The following is a 13,975-nucleotide window of genomic DNA, read 5'->3' as shown; positions in this document are numbered from 1 at the left end:
CCACACACACACACACACCCACAGTGCAGTAACCTAGGTTAGATGTGAGGCACCAGGTGACTGCGATGCTCACTGGGCAGCCTGTGCTGGGAGCCCCTCCTCCCACTCCACCCTCACCCACTCCACATGCATATGTCTTATTATGTCATCTGTATGTTGCTGTTTTGTGCTGAGGTTTTTTTGCAACTCCACACTGTCCTGTTATGGACACAGTGTGACATATGATTTTTTAACCTCCTCTGTCCTCGTGGTTCCCTTTTCCTTATCGAATAAAAAGGGCAGCGCCTCCCATGAGGCTGCAGCCTCAGGCATGCACCCGTCTACCAATGTCTCATGTTGTTTGGTTGTCTTTTGTTTCTTTGGACGACTGTACTGAAATGAAATTTCATTGTGCTTCTTGTGCAGTGACAATAAAAAGCATTCTGATTCTGACTTATAGGTGTCTCTACTTCCTCGTCAGTCCCTGTCTATGTAGTTAAGGTACATGTTTAAGGTAAACAGGTAACTTTACACTCACCGTTCAAGCACTTTGCATTTTACATGTTACATCCGGTTCTTCTTCTGTTCTCCTCATGATTATTCCAAAGTTTTATTAAGAAGATTTTTCAACCACAACGTTTTGTTTTTGTTTAAAATACATTTTAGTTCTTTCTTCAAGTTCCTTGCATGTCTTCATTCTTGGGTTTCACCTCCTGCCATTGTGTTACTTTGTTCTGAAACTAAAGTGAATTCATGTTATAAACAAAAAAGAAAGACAACATATTTGAACCAATCAGTTTTATTGTAAACATAATAAAAACTGTCCATGTACAAATGTATTGTTAATACTTTTAGCCATTTAGACCATACATCATCATATGACAACACTGTAAAGTTTTAAATAATTTATTAGGATGTACAAAAAAAGTCATAGCATGCACAACAGTAATTAAAATAAGACATGTTCATTTATCCCTCTTAATTTTTATAAACGCACTGTCACGTCAGTCCTCACAGATCAGTGCTGCATGAGAAACAAGTTGAAGGTTGTTGATCATTTGTTGAAGACGCTGGCTGAGGGATCTCTGGCAGCAGCCGGCTTGGAGAGGACTGTCTCTGTTCCCGTCCTCACTCCGCTGAACACAGATGGAGCCACCTTACCCATCCTCTCTGAACACAACCACACACGCATTATAAACACAAAGGCCAAACCTCACAAATAAGTAGACTACACTTGGACTTTGTCGCTGCATGTGTCAAAACACGTCTAAAACAAGTGTTTCTACCTTTTTGTCTGATTTTTAGTTGAAAAGTTGCATTTCTTTTAAAATTAATTCACTTGTGATTCAAGTTTAGCTTAATTTTGATCATTCAAATGGCTATTTTGTAAAATGTTTAACTTTGGTAAAGGATTCACCACTAAACATTTGACATAAACCTTTTGTGAACTACTACTCCACATGATCTCAGTGATAGAAGCACTGAAAAGACTAAACCACCGGATAAACTGTCTGACAACAAATCCTTATATTCAAACAAACTGTATTCAAAAGTAGCTAAATTACCAAAAATTGTTTTCAGACACAATTATATAGATTATTATGGTTATTTAAGGAGTAATTGTGAATATTATTGTCTTTTTTTCTCCTCAACTCAGTCTACACGGGTATTTTACTGACATTTACTTTGACATTTCTTTATTCTTTCTTTCTAAATTCTTTTCTTTAAATTGTATTATATTTGTTGCTTGGATGAAATGAAATGAATAAATAAAACATACATACATACATACATACATACATACATACATTTCAAACTTTGCCACATCGGCGCATGCGCAATGACAGCCCAGCCGTAAAGGTTGTTGTAATGGAGCACTGTGGATGTGCGAGAGTAAAGTTTCCGAATCCGGTGATGGCATTACCGCAGTTTGCAGTAGATTAAAGTTTTGTGACGTATCAGGCGCTCTTAACGCCCCACTGAGCTGAGACTAAAACTAAAAGACTGTTATAACAGCTGAGTCAAGTCGAGTAAAACTGATGCTATTAGCCAGCTAGCTTCCGCTACATTGAAGCGCCGCTGGAAATATTCGTACAAATCTACAAGGTATGACGAAATTACAAGAAAAAACATATCCCAATCACGTATTTGTATTGAACGCTATATGAATATACTAACGTACGAAATTCCCCTGTGTTAGATTTAAAAGAAATATATTATGTGTGCTCAACTACTTTCCCTGGTGGTCTAGTGGTTAGGATTCGGCGCTCTCACCGCCGCGGCCCGGGTTCGATTCCCGGTCAGGGAACTTCTTTTTTAATTTTATTTATTTTTTCATAGCGGCATTGAAACAAAGGCAACATATTTGAAAATACTTTTATTATTTTTATTATTATTATAATTATTATTATTATTATTATTATTATTATTATTATTATTATTATTATTAATAATAATAATAATAATAAACAGGTAAATGAAAAATGAATGTATATTGAAACTGAACAAATAAACAATAACTAATCTAATGAAATATGAGATTAGCCACTGTCCCCTGCCCCGTGCATTGATATTTAAATGATATTCATACTTATGCTTCTCAGCCTTTATTTTATTAATTTAGAATATGTACCAAGTACACCTAGAGTCAGTGTTGGACCTGGTATTAGTTTTCTTTGCTAAAAACAACACCGTTAATGAAAGAGTCTACTCACCACACTCCGCCATGACCTCATAGGTCTTACTCTTGACCTCGCCCTTCAGCCCCAGTTTACTGCGAGCTCCTTTCAGGTCCTCCTCCTTCATCGGTGGACGCTTCTTCCTCACTTCACCTGGCTTCAGAGAAGGAAAGCAGGAGTGGTTCTGTGAATATCTGGACTCACGCTTGAACCAAAGGCTAAATGTACCCAACATGTGACGTTACGTACCTGTGACATGGTTGTTACTGATTCAGCAGGCTCGATTGTTATTTTGCTCTGTCTGCCTCCTCAGCCTGACATTATATATAGTCCTGGTCAGCCCCCAGTGAGTCGCTCAGACCCCCCAACACTGGTGTCACTCCTGTTTGTTGTCAGGGTGTATTATTAGGTGTGACGTGAGGGATGGTACAGCTGGGATGGCTCCCCTAAACACTCAGGCCAACAGCTGATCATTTGGATCACTAAAGGGACTGGGCACAAAGAATAATAAAAAAAGAGTGTGTCCACCTCCCTGCTTTGACGGGTGGGGCTGATTTAATTCCTTTTGGAGTATTGGAGTTTGTAAGAAACACTTCCAGACACTTTACATATCAACAAAACCAAAAGGGTCCAAGAAAAACTGATCAGAGTAAATCACACTATCATTTTTTAAAAATCAAATAAATAGTATTTGCTAGGTTTATTTAGTAAATTTTGTGTAGGAAATGTTATTTTTACTTCTCCGATCATTAAATCAACAGAACAAACATCACCAGTTAGTCAAAACGTATGGCAGCATTATTTAAAATAAAGAAATGAATGAATGGATGATGGACACGCTGACTCGTTGTTTTAAGCTACATACTCTGTGGTCTGGTGAGAACACAAACATTTATTAAAGCAAATGTGAAACATCTTTACAGCACGTTTGGCTTCACATAACTTTAATCTACATCCTAAAAGGAAACAGTTAATTATTTTTAAGATTAGGCTTAAGTCTTTCCTTTTTTGATCAATCCTATATTAGGGTTGGCTTGGGTTTCCTGAACTATCCCTTAGTTATGCTGCTATAGAAAAACTGACTCACTCTGCTGCTGTCTTTACTTACTCTAATCTACATGTTTGAAATTATTTTTATCTTAACATGGTTTTTGTCATCCTCCTATAGAAACCTGGACCTGCCATTGTGTATCTGTTCCTCCTTCTTGTTCCTCTCAAACTCCAGCCGGTCGAAGCAGATGTCCGCTCATCCTGAGCCTGGTTCTGCTGGAGGTTTCTTCCTGTTAAAGGGAGTTTTTCCTCTCCACTGTCTCCTTTGGGCTTGCTCAGGATGGGAGACTGTGACAAAGTGAAGATTCAACACAATCTGCTGCTTCCTGAGATAGAGAACTTTACTGATTGGCTTTTGTACATGAATGTTTCTGAGACGACTTCTGTTGTGACTTGGTTCTACACTGTATATAAATAAACTGAATTGAATTTAATAAAATTAAAGCTCTTCGGCAACAGAAGGAAACAAGTGAAATATTACGTAACCTCACATTGAAAATGTTACCAGGACGGCTTTCTTGCACCTGCTTGGGTTTCCCAAGTTTTCCCTTAGTTCTGCTGCTAATGCCCACACTCCCTCGCTGTGCTGCTGTTTTTATTTGTGATATCATTCACCACAGCGACACTAAAGTTCAGGTCAGTCTCTGATCAATCAATCCTGCTGGTAGAGACCGGATCATGCCAACACACTGAAGATGAACTCTGGACTGAATTGCCTCAGCTCTCTCCAGTTTGGAGCGCCTGTGTGTACCCACAGACACTGCCTTGACCCATGGCCTGGAGATGTCCTACATGCAGCTGGACTCCTTCTGCAAATGACAGAAACCAGCCGTGCACACAAGACCCAGACTGAGGAGGAAATGCTTTTTTAAATAAAGCTTTGTGATTCAGTAAAGCTTATTCTTTTATTTTTATAATCAGGAGGAAGGCGGTATTCTAAATGCACAGAAGTGATGAAATATGAGTTGTTTCCTTTGCGAGAACTAAGGAGTTTAAGTTATACAGTAGCTAAAATAATCTTATGCACTAGAGAAATTGAAGCTGTTTGCCTGTGGACTCTAGCTGGTCTTGGTTGGGTCACGTTGGATCAGGGGCGATGGGAGCGTTACCTGCATTTATCCTCATTACATTTCTTTATGCCTTTATTTTTAGATTATGTGCTTTTATGAGTATGCCCAAGGTTTAACTGAACATCACAGAGTCTGTATACAGGTGACACATGGGTCCTCACCCAATCCTTAACATCTCAAAATAACACGAGCAGCACCAGTTTTCAGTTTGTCACTCAGTTTACTTTTAAACAGGACCAGTAGTCAGACATCGTATACATGTATTCAGCTCACACACACACACACACACATGCGCGCGCACACACTCGGCCCACCAGTCCACGCCCGTCATTTACAGTTTAAAGGTCTAAGCAAGGTAACATTCTTATCAGAGCCTGCTGAACGCTGCTTTATGCTTGAACATCTGAAGCTCTGTTTCAAACAAAACCACCCAAAACTTTAAAATAAAAACAAATAAAAACTCCTCTTTTTACTCAGGCACATTTCAGAGAAAACTAATGGTTACACAGAAGACAAAAAAAAAAAGGATGTCCGATTGGAAGATGTGCAAAAAAAACCAACACGCTCTGGATCGAAGGAATGAAAACGTCTTTGGGAACAAGCGGAGTTGCGGAGTTGCTCTTTTTGGTCCCCCCCCCACTAAAAAACAACAAAACTGAAGAGCAAATTATTAATAAAACATAACGAGTATCACTGCCCCAAACAAAACGAGACAGCTGTGATGTGTCGACAGACAGAGGCTGACAGTAGAACTGCTGCAGCGTGGTAAATGTAGTCCTACTCCAACAGATCTTAAATCCATCAAAACACAAAATGAAGATTATTACAACATGCTCCCTTTGACATAAGTGTTATCTCATACAAGATATGGAGTTATAAAGTTTGTAACACTAGAACTGCATCAATACAGTGATCCAGCGCTCATTTATACGACGAGGAGTGTGCAAATGTAAACTCACACATCCATCCATCCGAGGCCTTGGTGGTAACTCTACACGAGAGAAAAGACGAAGCGGACGTCTACATTAGGAATACTTTAGAAACCTGTTCTGGTAGCAAAGGTAACCAACATGATAAACAGAGTAGGTAGCATGTTTGTTTAACTTGAGGTCACTAACCAACCTGACTGGAACCACCACACTGTTGAGTCCAGTCTGTGAATCATTGTTAACGTCTCCTCTGATGCTTACAATAAACACTTTAACTGTGTAATGTTTGTTCACGATGGGATTTCTTTCTCCGCACCTTTAAACCCAACCGTTATCTGAAAAGTGCCATGTCGACATGCATCAAAATCATGGTTTACTTATATTTTAGAGTCCCAGGTCAAAGTTCATTATCATTGGTCTTTTAAGAGGATCCTTTGTGAGGACACAGACGTGGGCCTGTGAGGTGAAGAGCCACCAGAAGATATCCATGTTAGTGGCAAAGCTGTGCACGAGTCAAACAGGGATTCCCATGCGAAGTTTCTTCTTCTTCACCGTCTTCAGACCAGGGAGTCGACGGACATCGTCTTCATCTGACTCATCCATCTCATCATCTGCTGAAAACAGAATCTAAAAAAAAAAAGAAGAAAAACAATATTAGGTTGAAAATGCTGGGAAGTCAGACTTTGTTAGATTATAAAATTTTTCTGAAGTCTGTCAGAAAAAGACAAGAAAGAAAAGGTTTTTGAGTACAAAACAAAGCTGATGGTTTATGAAGTCATGTTCTGGTAAGTCATGACTGCTGCGGCTAAATATCGCCTGCACGGTCCTCCTTCAAGTATCTGCAGGAAGCCATAAATAGCTCATCTATTTCAGGGCACATTATCCAGACTGAATTCCAGGCAGCTCTCAGTGCTAGAGGTAAACATGAAGTAAAGTCTAGAATAGAAAGTAGTAGCCAAAGTTGTATAAAAAAAAATGAATAATGTGAAAAAGAGGAAAAAAATATACAAGGAGTACATCCAAGAAGGAAGTTTATGGGAAGTGATACTCCTCACATCTCTGTACTGTGAGAAAGTACAGAAAAAACACAAAGTGAACAGTCTTATTATTTTAAAAGTTTTTATTTGATGCTTTTAAACAAAGTAGCACACACACCAGAATGCTCCATATAATTATTTAATTAACTTTATGACATTTATTAATTCGGTCACATTAATACTGCAAAAAACGATTGTTAAGACACTTAACTAGCCAGGGACTACAGATGAAAATAAGTCTGACTAAACCTGGCACGTTTACAGGACGTGCATGTACTCATGTTTAAATAATGTGCATCATCGCGCTTTTTAAATTGACAAAACAAAAATAAATAAATAAAAATATGATAATTTTAGGGGTTTTAAATGTTTATTATTATTATTTCTATTGGTATTTAAGGCAATAAAGGAATCTCATCACTATCAACTGAAAATCAGGTTACTTTTGCAATGATTTAAAAAAAAAAAAAAAAAAAAAAAACCTCGAGCCAGCCAGGAGTCGAACCTAGAATCTTCTGATCCGTAGTCAGACGCGTTATCCATTGCGCCACTGGCCCGGATGTGAGGCACGTGGAAACAACCATTGAAGATTCTGCGGAGGCTTCCTGACGGGTCCACTCCGTCTGGACAGAGCAACAAATACTGAGCCACTGCCTGCACAGCTCCGTGTGGAGCTGAAACACCCATCACGAGGGACCGACGTTTTGTCAGAGTGAAAAGCGCGCGACAAACAGGAAATGTGAGGCACAAATAATGAATGACTCCCAGCAGCCGAACACGTTCACTTTACTGTGGAAACGAATCTTGAATCCCCAACACGTGTCTAACTTTAACTTCCCTCCTGCTCACTGCGGCAGAGTCAGCCTCCACTGAAAAAGACGCGTCTCAGTTTTTGTTGTGCGCGCATACACGTGGCGCATACACGTGGTATTACGGTAAAGAGCCAGTCGGTTAGACTGGATCAAACCCTTCTGGCTGAGATCTCGTTCAACCCGGACCCTCCTGCATTCATTGTGTCCGTATTTATATTTATTTATTTGGTGCTGTCCGTTTAACACGATTGTTCAGAACGAAGCCTAAAAATCCTGTTTTTAATTTTGTCAGAATATTGTTAAATGCTCATGTAACCTTACAGTGTCATGACGCCCCCTCGTGTTCCTGGGGATGGGGGAATCTACCATAAAGAAAATGCATTATAAATGCTTTTTTTTTTTTAATCCCATAAGGGTTCATGTCATAAAATTATTTCAGTTTTTTTTTTTTTTTCATTTTACCTCAATTTCTACACTTTAATTTTTATAGTAGCTCGCTCAGTGATGCTTTGAGTTTTTATGTTTGAAAGCCTCTGTAAAAATGTACGGGGACAGGCTGCCACTGATCCTGGCTAGATGTTGCTCACGAGTTCCATCTCTCCTCTCAGCTGACAAAATCGTGTTAGTTTGAATGTTAAGACCAAAAAAAAAACAATGTGCACGAGTAAACATTCAGTAGAAAAAAGCAGCTCCACATGCATGCAGGCTGCAGAACCAGATGTCCCACAGCTGCCTGAAGTACAGGTCAAAGTCCATCACAGAGACACTAATAGAGACAAACTATCATTGTCACTCACACCTGGGGACAATTTAGAGTTACCAATCAGCCCAACGTGCATGTTTTTTGGGAAACTGGAGCACCTGGAGAAAACCCACACATGCACGGAGAGAACATGCAAACTCCACTCAGAAAGGTCCATTCAATCAGAAACCTTCTCGCTGAGAGGCAACAGCTCTACCAACTGTGCTGTCCTTGTTAAAAAGTACAAACATTATAGTTAGAATGTGTTAAATATCTGTACAGAGGCACAAGCATTCTCTGCTCAGCCTTCTAAATATTCTTTAAATTGGTCAACAGACTTAATAACTTTATTATCTAGTGGTGCATAATTACAAAGAGTTTTTATATTTCTCTTTTGTAATGAAACTACAAATGTATTTGGGGAGTACAGGCCCTTAAAATAGTGACTGAAACGTTTTCCCTGTGTTTAAAAAACATTTGTGAGTGGAGAGAAACGGGTCACACCCAATGTATACAATAACATGCATCCAACCACTTCACACCATTTTTGTGAGCTGATTGAAAACTAATCAGTTTAACTCTAGGGCTATGCAGCGTAAAATAAAATTAAAAATAAAATGCAACATTGTTTGGTTTAATATTCACATAACTAAAACTGAAACAACTGGGAAAAACTGGAGCTGGTGTGTAATAAAGCTGTGTATGGCAAACCATTTTGATATCAACATTTTTCTGTGAATTATCTGGTCTTATGGCATTTTAGTCCAATGGGGTGACTTAAACCATGCACCGTTATCCAACATCTGTTTAAATAAAGCTCGTTTCCCTTCCACCTTACCCATGTAGTTGGATCCAATCTGATCCAAGAGTCACAGCAGAAAAAGTAGGAAGTTAAACAATGAAGCTGACTTCTCTCTGCTCTGTTTCACTGATTCAGATTTAAGTTATTAAAAAAAAATCAGTCTTTGTGTGATTTAACATTGTTTTATAGTGTTGTGAACAAAGTAGCAGAGTCTGTCGGGATCTAAGGGCTGCTGTGATGGGTGAAGCTCTGGTGCTTATGCCACTGGGTCTGGAGACGCTCCAGTTCAAATTAAAGAGCTGAACATCAGATAATGTCCAAAATTAACATTCAAGCTGAACAGAGCTTGCACTGGAGCAACCGGTCTTCACCACTTAACCAGAATGCATTGCAACATGAATAAAATGGTGACGTTTGTGTGTCAGTACTTTAAAAAAAAAGGTAAAAACCAAACATCCTACAGTATTTTTACGGTCTCGTTTGTATAGGACGGTGTATTGTTCCAACTAGTTGAAGATCCCTTTAAATGTTCAGTCATTTTTAGGCTGCAAAAGGGAGACCCACTACCATCATAATGTTATATGATACGGCTGCACGATGCTTCAAGGAGGGGTCGTGGGTGATCAGGTTATTGGAAATGATCGATCTAAGCAGGCTGTTTCAGGAGGGCAGTTTGTCCCCAGCTCCTGTGTCTCATGAACAGTATTTATACAATGGCAGTCGTGTCATTGAGGCTTTAGTTGTTCCTTTGGACGTCCAGTCACCAGCTGAGCTTACCTCTGATTCAGAGTCATCGTGGGAAAGAGCTCGTCTGTAGCGAACCTTGCTGTTCCCCCGAGAGTCGTCTTCTCTCTCCTCCAGTTTTGCTTTTGTCTTGTGTTTCTTCATCAGGAAATTATCTACCACCCAAAACATGAGGGCCTAAAGCCAAACATAGACAACAACGGTGAAAAGTTTCTTAAGAAACAAACTGAAAGGATTTGAGCAAATATGAAAACTGGGAAGATTTCTTGAAGCAAATGCGTGAAACAAGACAATGAGTATGGTATGAACAAAACAGTGATGTTTAGGATCATGAGTACAACTGAATCCAGGACTAACAAAAATAAAAAAACAGACACATGTAATAACTGCAGACTTACATTGACGAAGAACGGGACGATGAGCATGACAATGGCCAGTTCCAGGTCAGGATTGTTTATGGGGTTGTGGACAGCCAGCTGTGAGACACACAATAAACATATACTTTATCTTGATCTACTGGGATTCTACGAAATGACAAAAATCCAAAAGCACATGGGCTGAGCCACAGTGGATCAGATGGGTCAACTTCTCTTCAACAAGAGTGAAAAAGTGACACAAAGCTGAGTGAAACTTTTATAAACCACACAGCATCTGTCCTAATTAGCATTGTTCCAGTATGATCAAACTTATCAATAAACTGGCTATAGCTCCAAAAAACTGGTGCCAATTCTTTGCTGGGCCAGGGCAAAGAACCGTTTGATTGTTTTTGTTGATTTTTTTTAGGAGCTCTCAGAGACCAACACATTCAAATGTTGAAAGAGTGCCATGGATTAGTTTAGATTCCATCCATTATCTTTACCCGCTTTTCCCATTTCAGATTGTGAGGGTCACTGGTGTCCATGTCTAGTAGTCACTGTGCGAGAGGCGGGGGACACCCTGGACAGGTCTCCAGTCCATCACAGGGACACAAAGAGACAAACAACCATTCACTCTCTCACTCACACCTAGAGACAATTTAGAGTTACCAATCAGCCTAACATGCATGTTTTTGGTCTGTGGGAGGAAACTGGAGTACCCGGAGAAAACCCACGCATGCTCATTTAATTTAACTTCACTATAAATAAGTGTTCACATTTGCAGTGGAATGAAACGAACTCGGTTCTTCATCTTCCTGCAATTTGAGTGTTTGTTGTTTAAAATGGACAGCCGTGTAGTTTAGAGCACCACACCTTCACAACCACATCTTCTGTCGTTTTGTTAAAGACTGTTTAAAGCATTTATTTCATCGTTCGTCTCCTCCTCTCCCTCTCCGCTTTGCTTTTGCTCTGTCCTGTCAGTGAAACTGCTTTAGAGCCTCTCTTCTACAACTCTACCGAATCATAACTATGGACTTGGATTTGGTCAGTTGGTCCCTCAACACAATTGTTTTGAAGAGAAGATGGGCTTTAGGCGAGACGATTTGCCTTGTTGGCACGCACGCAGCTGGATATCTCATTGACTTTGAAGACTTGATGACGTGTCTATCTCTGCTGTCATCTGTGGATTTTAAGGACATGTTTATAATTGGATTTATGATAACTGGTTCCTGCTTTTGGATTCAGCTGGTTCCTGGTCTATCAACAAACAAGGAAGTTGTCCGCAGCAAATCTGGACCTGATCAGGCTGCCTGCCTTATACGATGGCTTGGTTCGTGCCTCGAGCACCCAGACTCTTGGCAGAATGGATCAGATCTCGGGGTTTATTCTCAAGCACGTTTCATTGGTATGGTCATTTAATTTGGATGTTTCGGAAGCGAGTGGACTGAGCGGACTCAAGGTAGACGTCATTAAAGTTCTGCCTGTCCCCAAAACAATTGTGTTTATCTGAATTCGGCTCCCTGACTGGCCTTGACAGGCCATCTTATCTCAACCCACCTGGAAGTTGGAACTGAGTGATTTTATCTGAACTCTGCAGTGTCTCTGTATGTTGTCTCTGGCTGCTCACCGCCCTTGCGTCCCCCTCAACCCCCCCGCGTAATGTCAGCGTCATTATGTGCTTGTGTGCAAGATTTTTTTCATGCTCACACTGTTGACCTTCAAACAGAGGTTAAAAGCGTGTTAGGATTTTTTTTTTCTCCAAACCCTATGAGTCATTTTTCACCATTTTTATTGTCTCTCGAAACAGGTCTCACTTGTAAAAGAGTCTTCGAGGCTCAGTGTGACTCATCTGCTTAAATAAAGGTTGAATTAATGAATTTCTAAGGAACCAGTTAAGAACTGGCTCTGGCACCAGGCTGGTTAAGCACTTTAGTGAAAAAAGATCCTACTACATAACAGCATACAAATAAACTAACAGAAACCAGATTTGCCCATTTTACATGAACACATGGCTGTTTTAGTGTCAGCCTAAAGCTTCCAGCCAAACCTCAACTTTTCATTGCCCCCCACCCCCGCCCCCACCCCAATGGCTGATGGGAATCATGTGGCGCACCAGAGCATTGTGACAGAGTCGTGACAACAATGTTTAAAATTCCCATTTCACTTGTTTTTCTTATCCTTCAGTTATTCTTGCATCCTTTCCCATGGTGGACTTTTTTTTTTGCAAATGTATGTTTGAAAAGTGAGAAAACCAACAGGGTTTGGTCAAACAATGGTGCTTCTGTCCAAAAAGGAAATAAGAGCACAGAACTGAGCAACAGGAAAGTGCCGTGATTTAGGTGATAAAATTAGACCAATGCAACTGCCCATATGTTTAGTCTATGTGGTGGTGTGCAAAGATATTGTTTTGTTTTTTTTAAAGACTTTTCCAATCAACAATGGGAATCAACATCTGTCAGTCATTTTAGAAAGTGAAACTCTTTTCTTACATGGATTCATTACACAGAGTGAAATATTTCAAACCTTTATTTGTTGTAGTTTTGATGATTATGGCTTAAAGATAATGAAAAAATAAAATTCAGTGTCTCAGAAAACTAGAATATTGTGATAAAGTTCCATATTAGAAACTTGGGCACAGATGAATCCTAGACTTCCTCAATTCAAACAACTCCTGAACCAGAAGTGTCTTACTGTGGACTTCAGAAAACACAGTGGACCAGCACCAGCAGAGGACATGGACACAAACCATCACTGACTGTGGAAACTTCACTCTGGACTTCAACAACGCAGATTCTGTTCCTCTCCACTCTTCCTCCAAACTCTGGGACCTTGATTTATAAATGACATAAAAATTTACTTTTATCCGAAAAGAGGACATTGGAACACTGAGCAACAGTCCAGTTCTTTTTGTCCTCAGCAGGTAAGACGCTTCTGATGTCGTCTCTGGTTCAGAAGTGTCTGGACTTGAGGAATGAGACATTTGTAGCTCATGTCTGGAGTTAATCAGCTGATCAGGGTGAGACACCAGGAGTTTACAATATGGAACTTCTTCATTAAATTATAATTTTCTGAGACATTGAGTTTTGTTTTTTCATTATTTGTAAAGCATGATCATCAAAATTACAATAAATAAAGGCTTGAAATATTTCACTCTGTGTAATGAATCTATGTAATTTATGAGTTTCACTTTCTGAAATGACTGACAATAAATATTGAACTTTTTCACATTCTAATTTTTTAGATGTACCTGTATTAGTTCCTCTCAGTTTAAAACAAAACCATGAAATGACCACAATACTCAACAATCATTTTATATTCTTCTTTTTCTTACATTTTTCCACTGGGGGATGAGAAGGACCAGCATGATGAGAACTTTCTCAAACACCATGATGAGGATGTAGAGGATGCACTGGCCCAACCACGCTGTGCACTGCACTGGCTCTCCTGTGTACACCAAAATAAAAACACACACAAACTTACTAACCCTGGTGTTGTTCTTTGACCTGTGACCTTAGAGAAAAAAAATACGCCATCTTATTTAATTTTTTTTAAATACTATTTTTAAAAATGTTTTTCCACAAAAAAAGTAAGTCTTTTGGAGCTATCTCAGCCTGAAATAAAAATATAAAATTTAAATGACTTTTTATTTGAACTCTTTAAGGATGTTTTGTTAGTTTTTTTTTTAATATCCATACTTCAATTAAAAAATAAATAAATCATAAAATATTTATTTTGCAGCAATTTTTTTGAATAAAAAAAAAAAAAAAATCCCACCA

General features: G+C 39.2%; 1 protein-coding gene and 2 non-coding genes across 4 annotated transcripts in view; 1 reads left to right on the top strand and 2 right to left on the bottom strand.

Moving 5' to 3' along the window:
- Positions 1 to 838: 838 nt before the first annotated feature.
- LOC119411713 (store-operated calcium entry regulator STIMATE) overlaps positions 839 to 13,975 on the bottom strand; it is a 17,385-nt gene continuing 4,248 nt past the window's right edge. The window contains exons 5-10 of one of the 2 annotated variants that reach the window (XM_037678629.1): positions 13,531 to 13,643; positions 10,242 to 10,319; positions 9,877 to 10,020; positions 6,226 to 6,333; positions 2,694 to 2,814; positions 839 to 1,149 (exon numbers count right to left, since the gene is read on the bottom strand). In XM_037678629.1, coding sequence (XP_037534557.1) covers positions 1,034 to 1,149; positions 2,694 to 2,814; positions 6,226 to 6,333; positions 9,877 to 10,020; positions 10,242 to 10,319; positions 13,531 to 13,643 — 680 coding nt within the window. In that variant the 3' untranslated portion in view covers positions 839 to 1,033. Of the gene's footprint in view, positions 1,150 to 2,693; positions 2,815 to 2,906; positions 3,030 to 6,225; positions 6,334 to 9,876; positions 10,021 to 10,241; positions 10,320 to 13,530; positions 13,644 to 13,975 lie in introns of those variants that run through there. The other variant, XM_037678628.1, reaches the window with a different exon arrangement.
- trnae-cuc lies at positions 2,216 to 2,287 on the top strand. Its single transcript has one exon. It is a non-coding gene; the product is annotated as a tRNA-Glu (tRNA).
- Positions 7,228 to 7,300, bottom strand: trnar-acg. Its single transcript has one exon. It is a non-coding gene; the product is annotated as a tRNA-Arg (tRNA).

This window comes from Nematolebias whitei, chromosome 7, assembly GCF_014905685.2.
Source record: "Nematolebias whitei isolate Nwh7 chromosome 7, NemWhi1, whole genome shotgun sequence".
Lineage (NCBI taxonomy): Eukaryota > Metazoa > Chordata > Actinopteri > Cyprinodontiformes > Rivulidae > Nematolebias > Nematolebias whitei.
The sequence above is the reverse complement of the archived record's forward strand: the minus strand, read 5'-3'. Positions and strand labels throughout refer to the sequence as shown.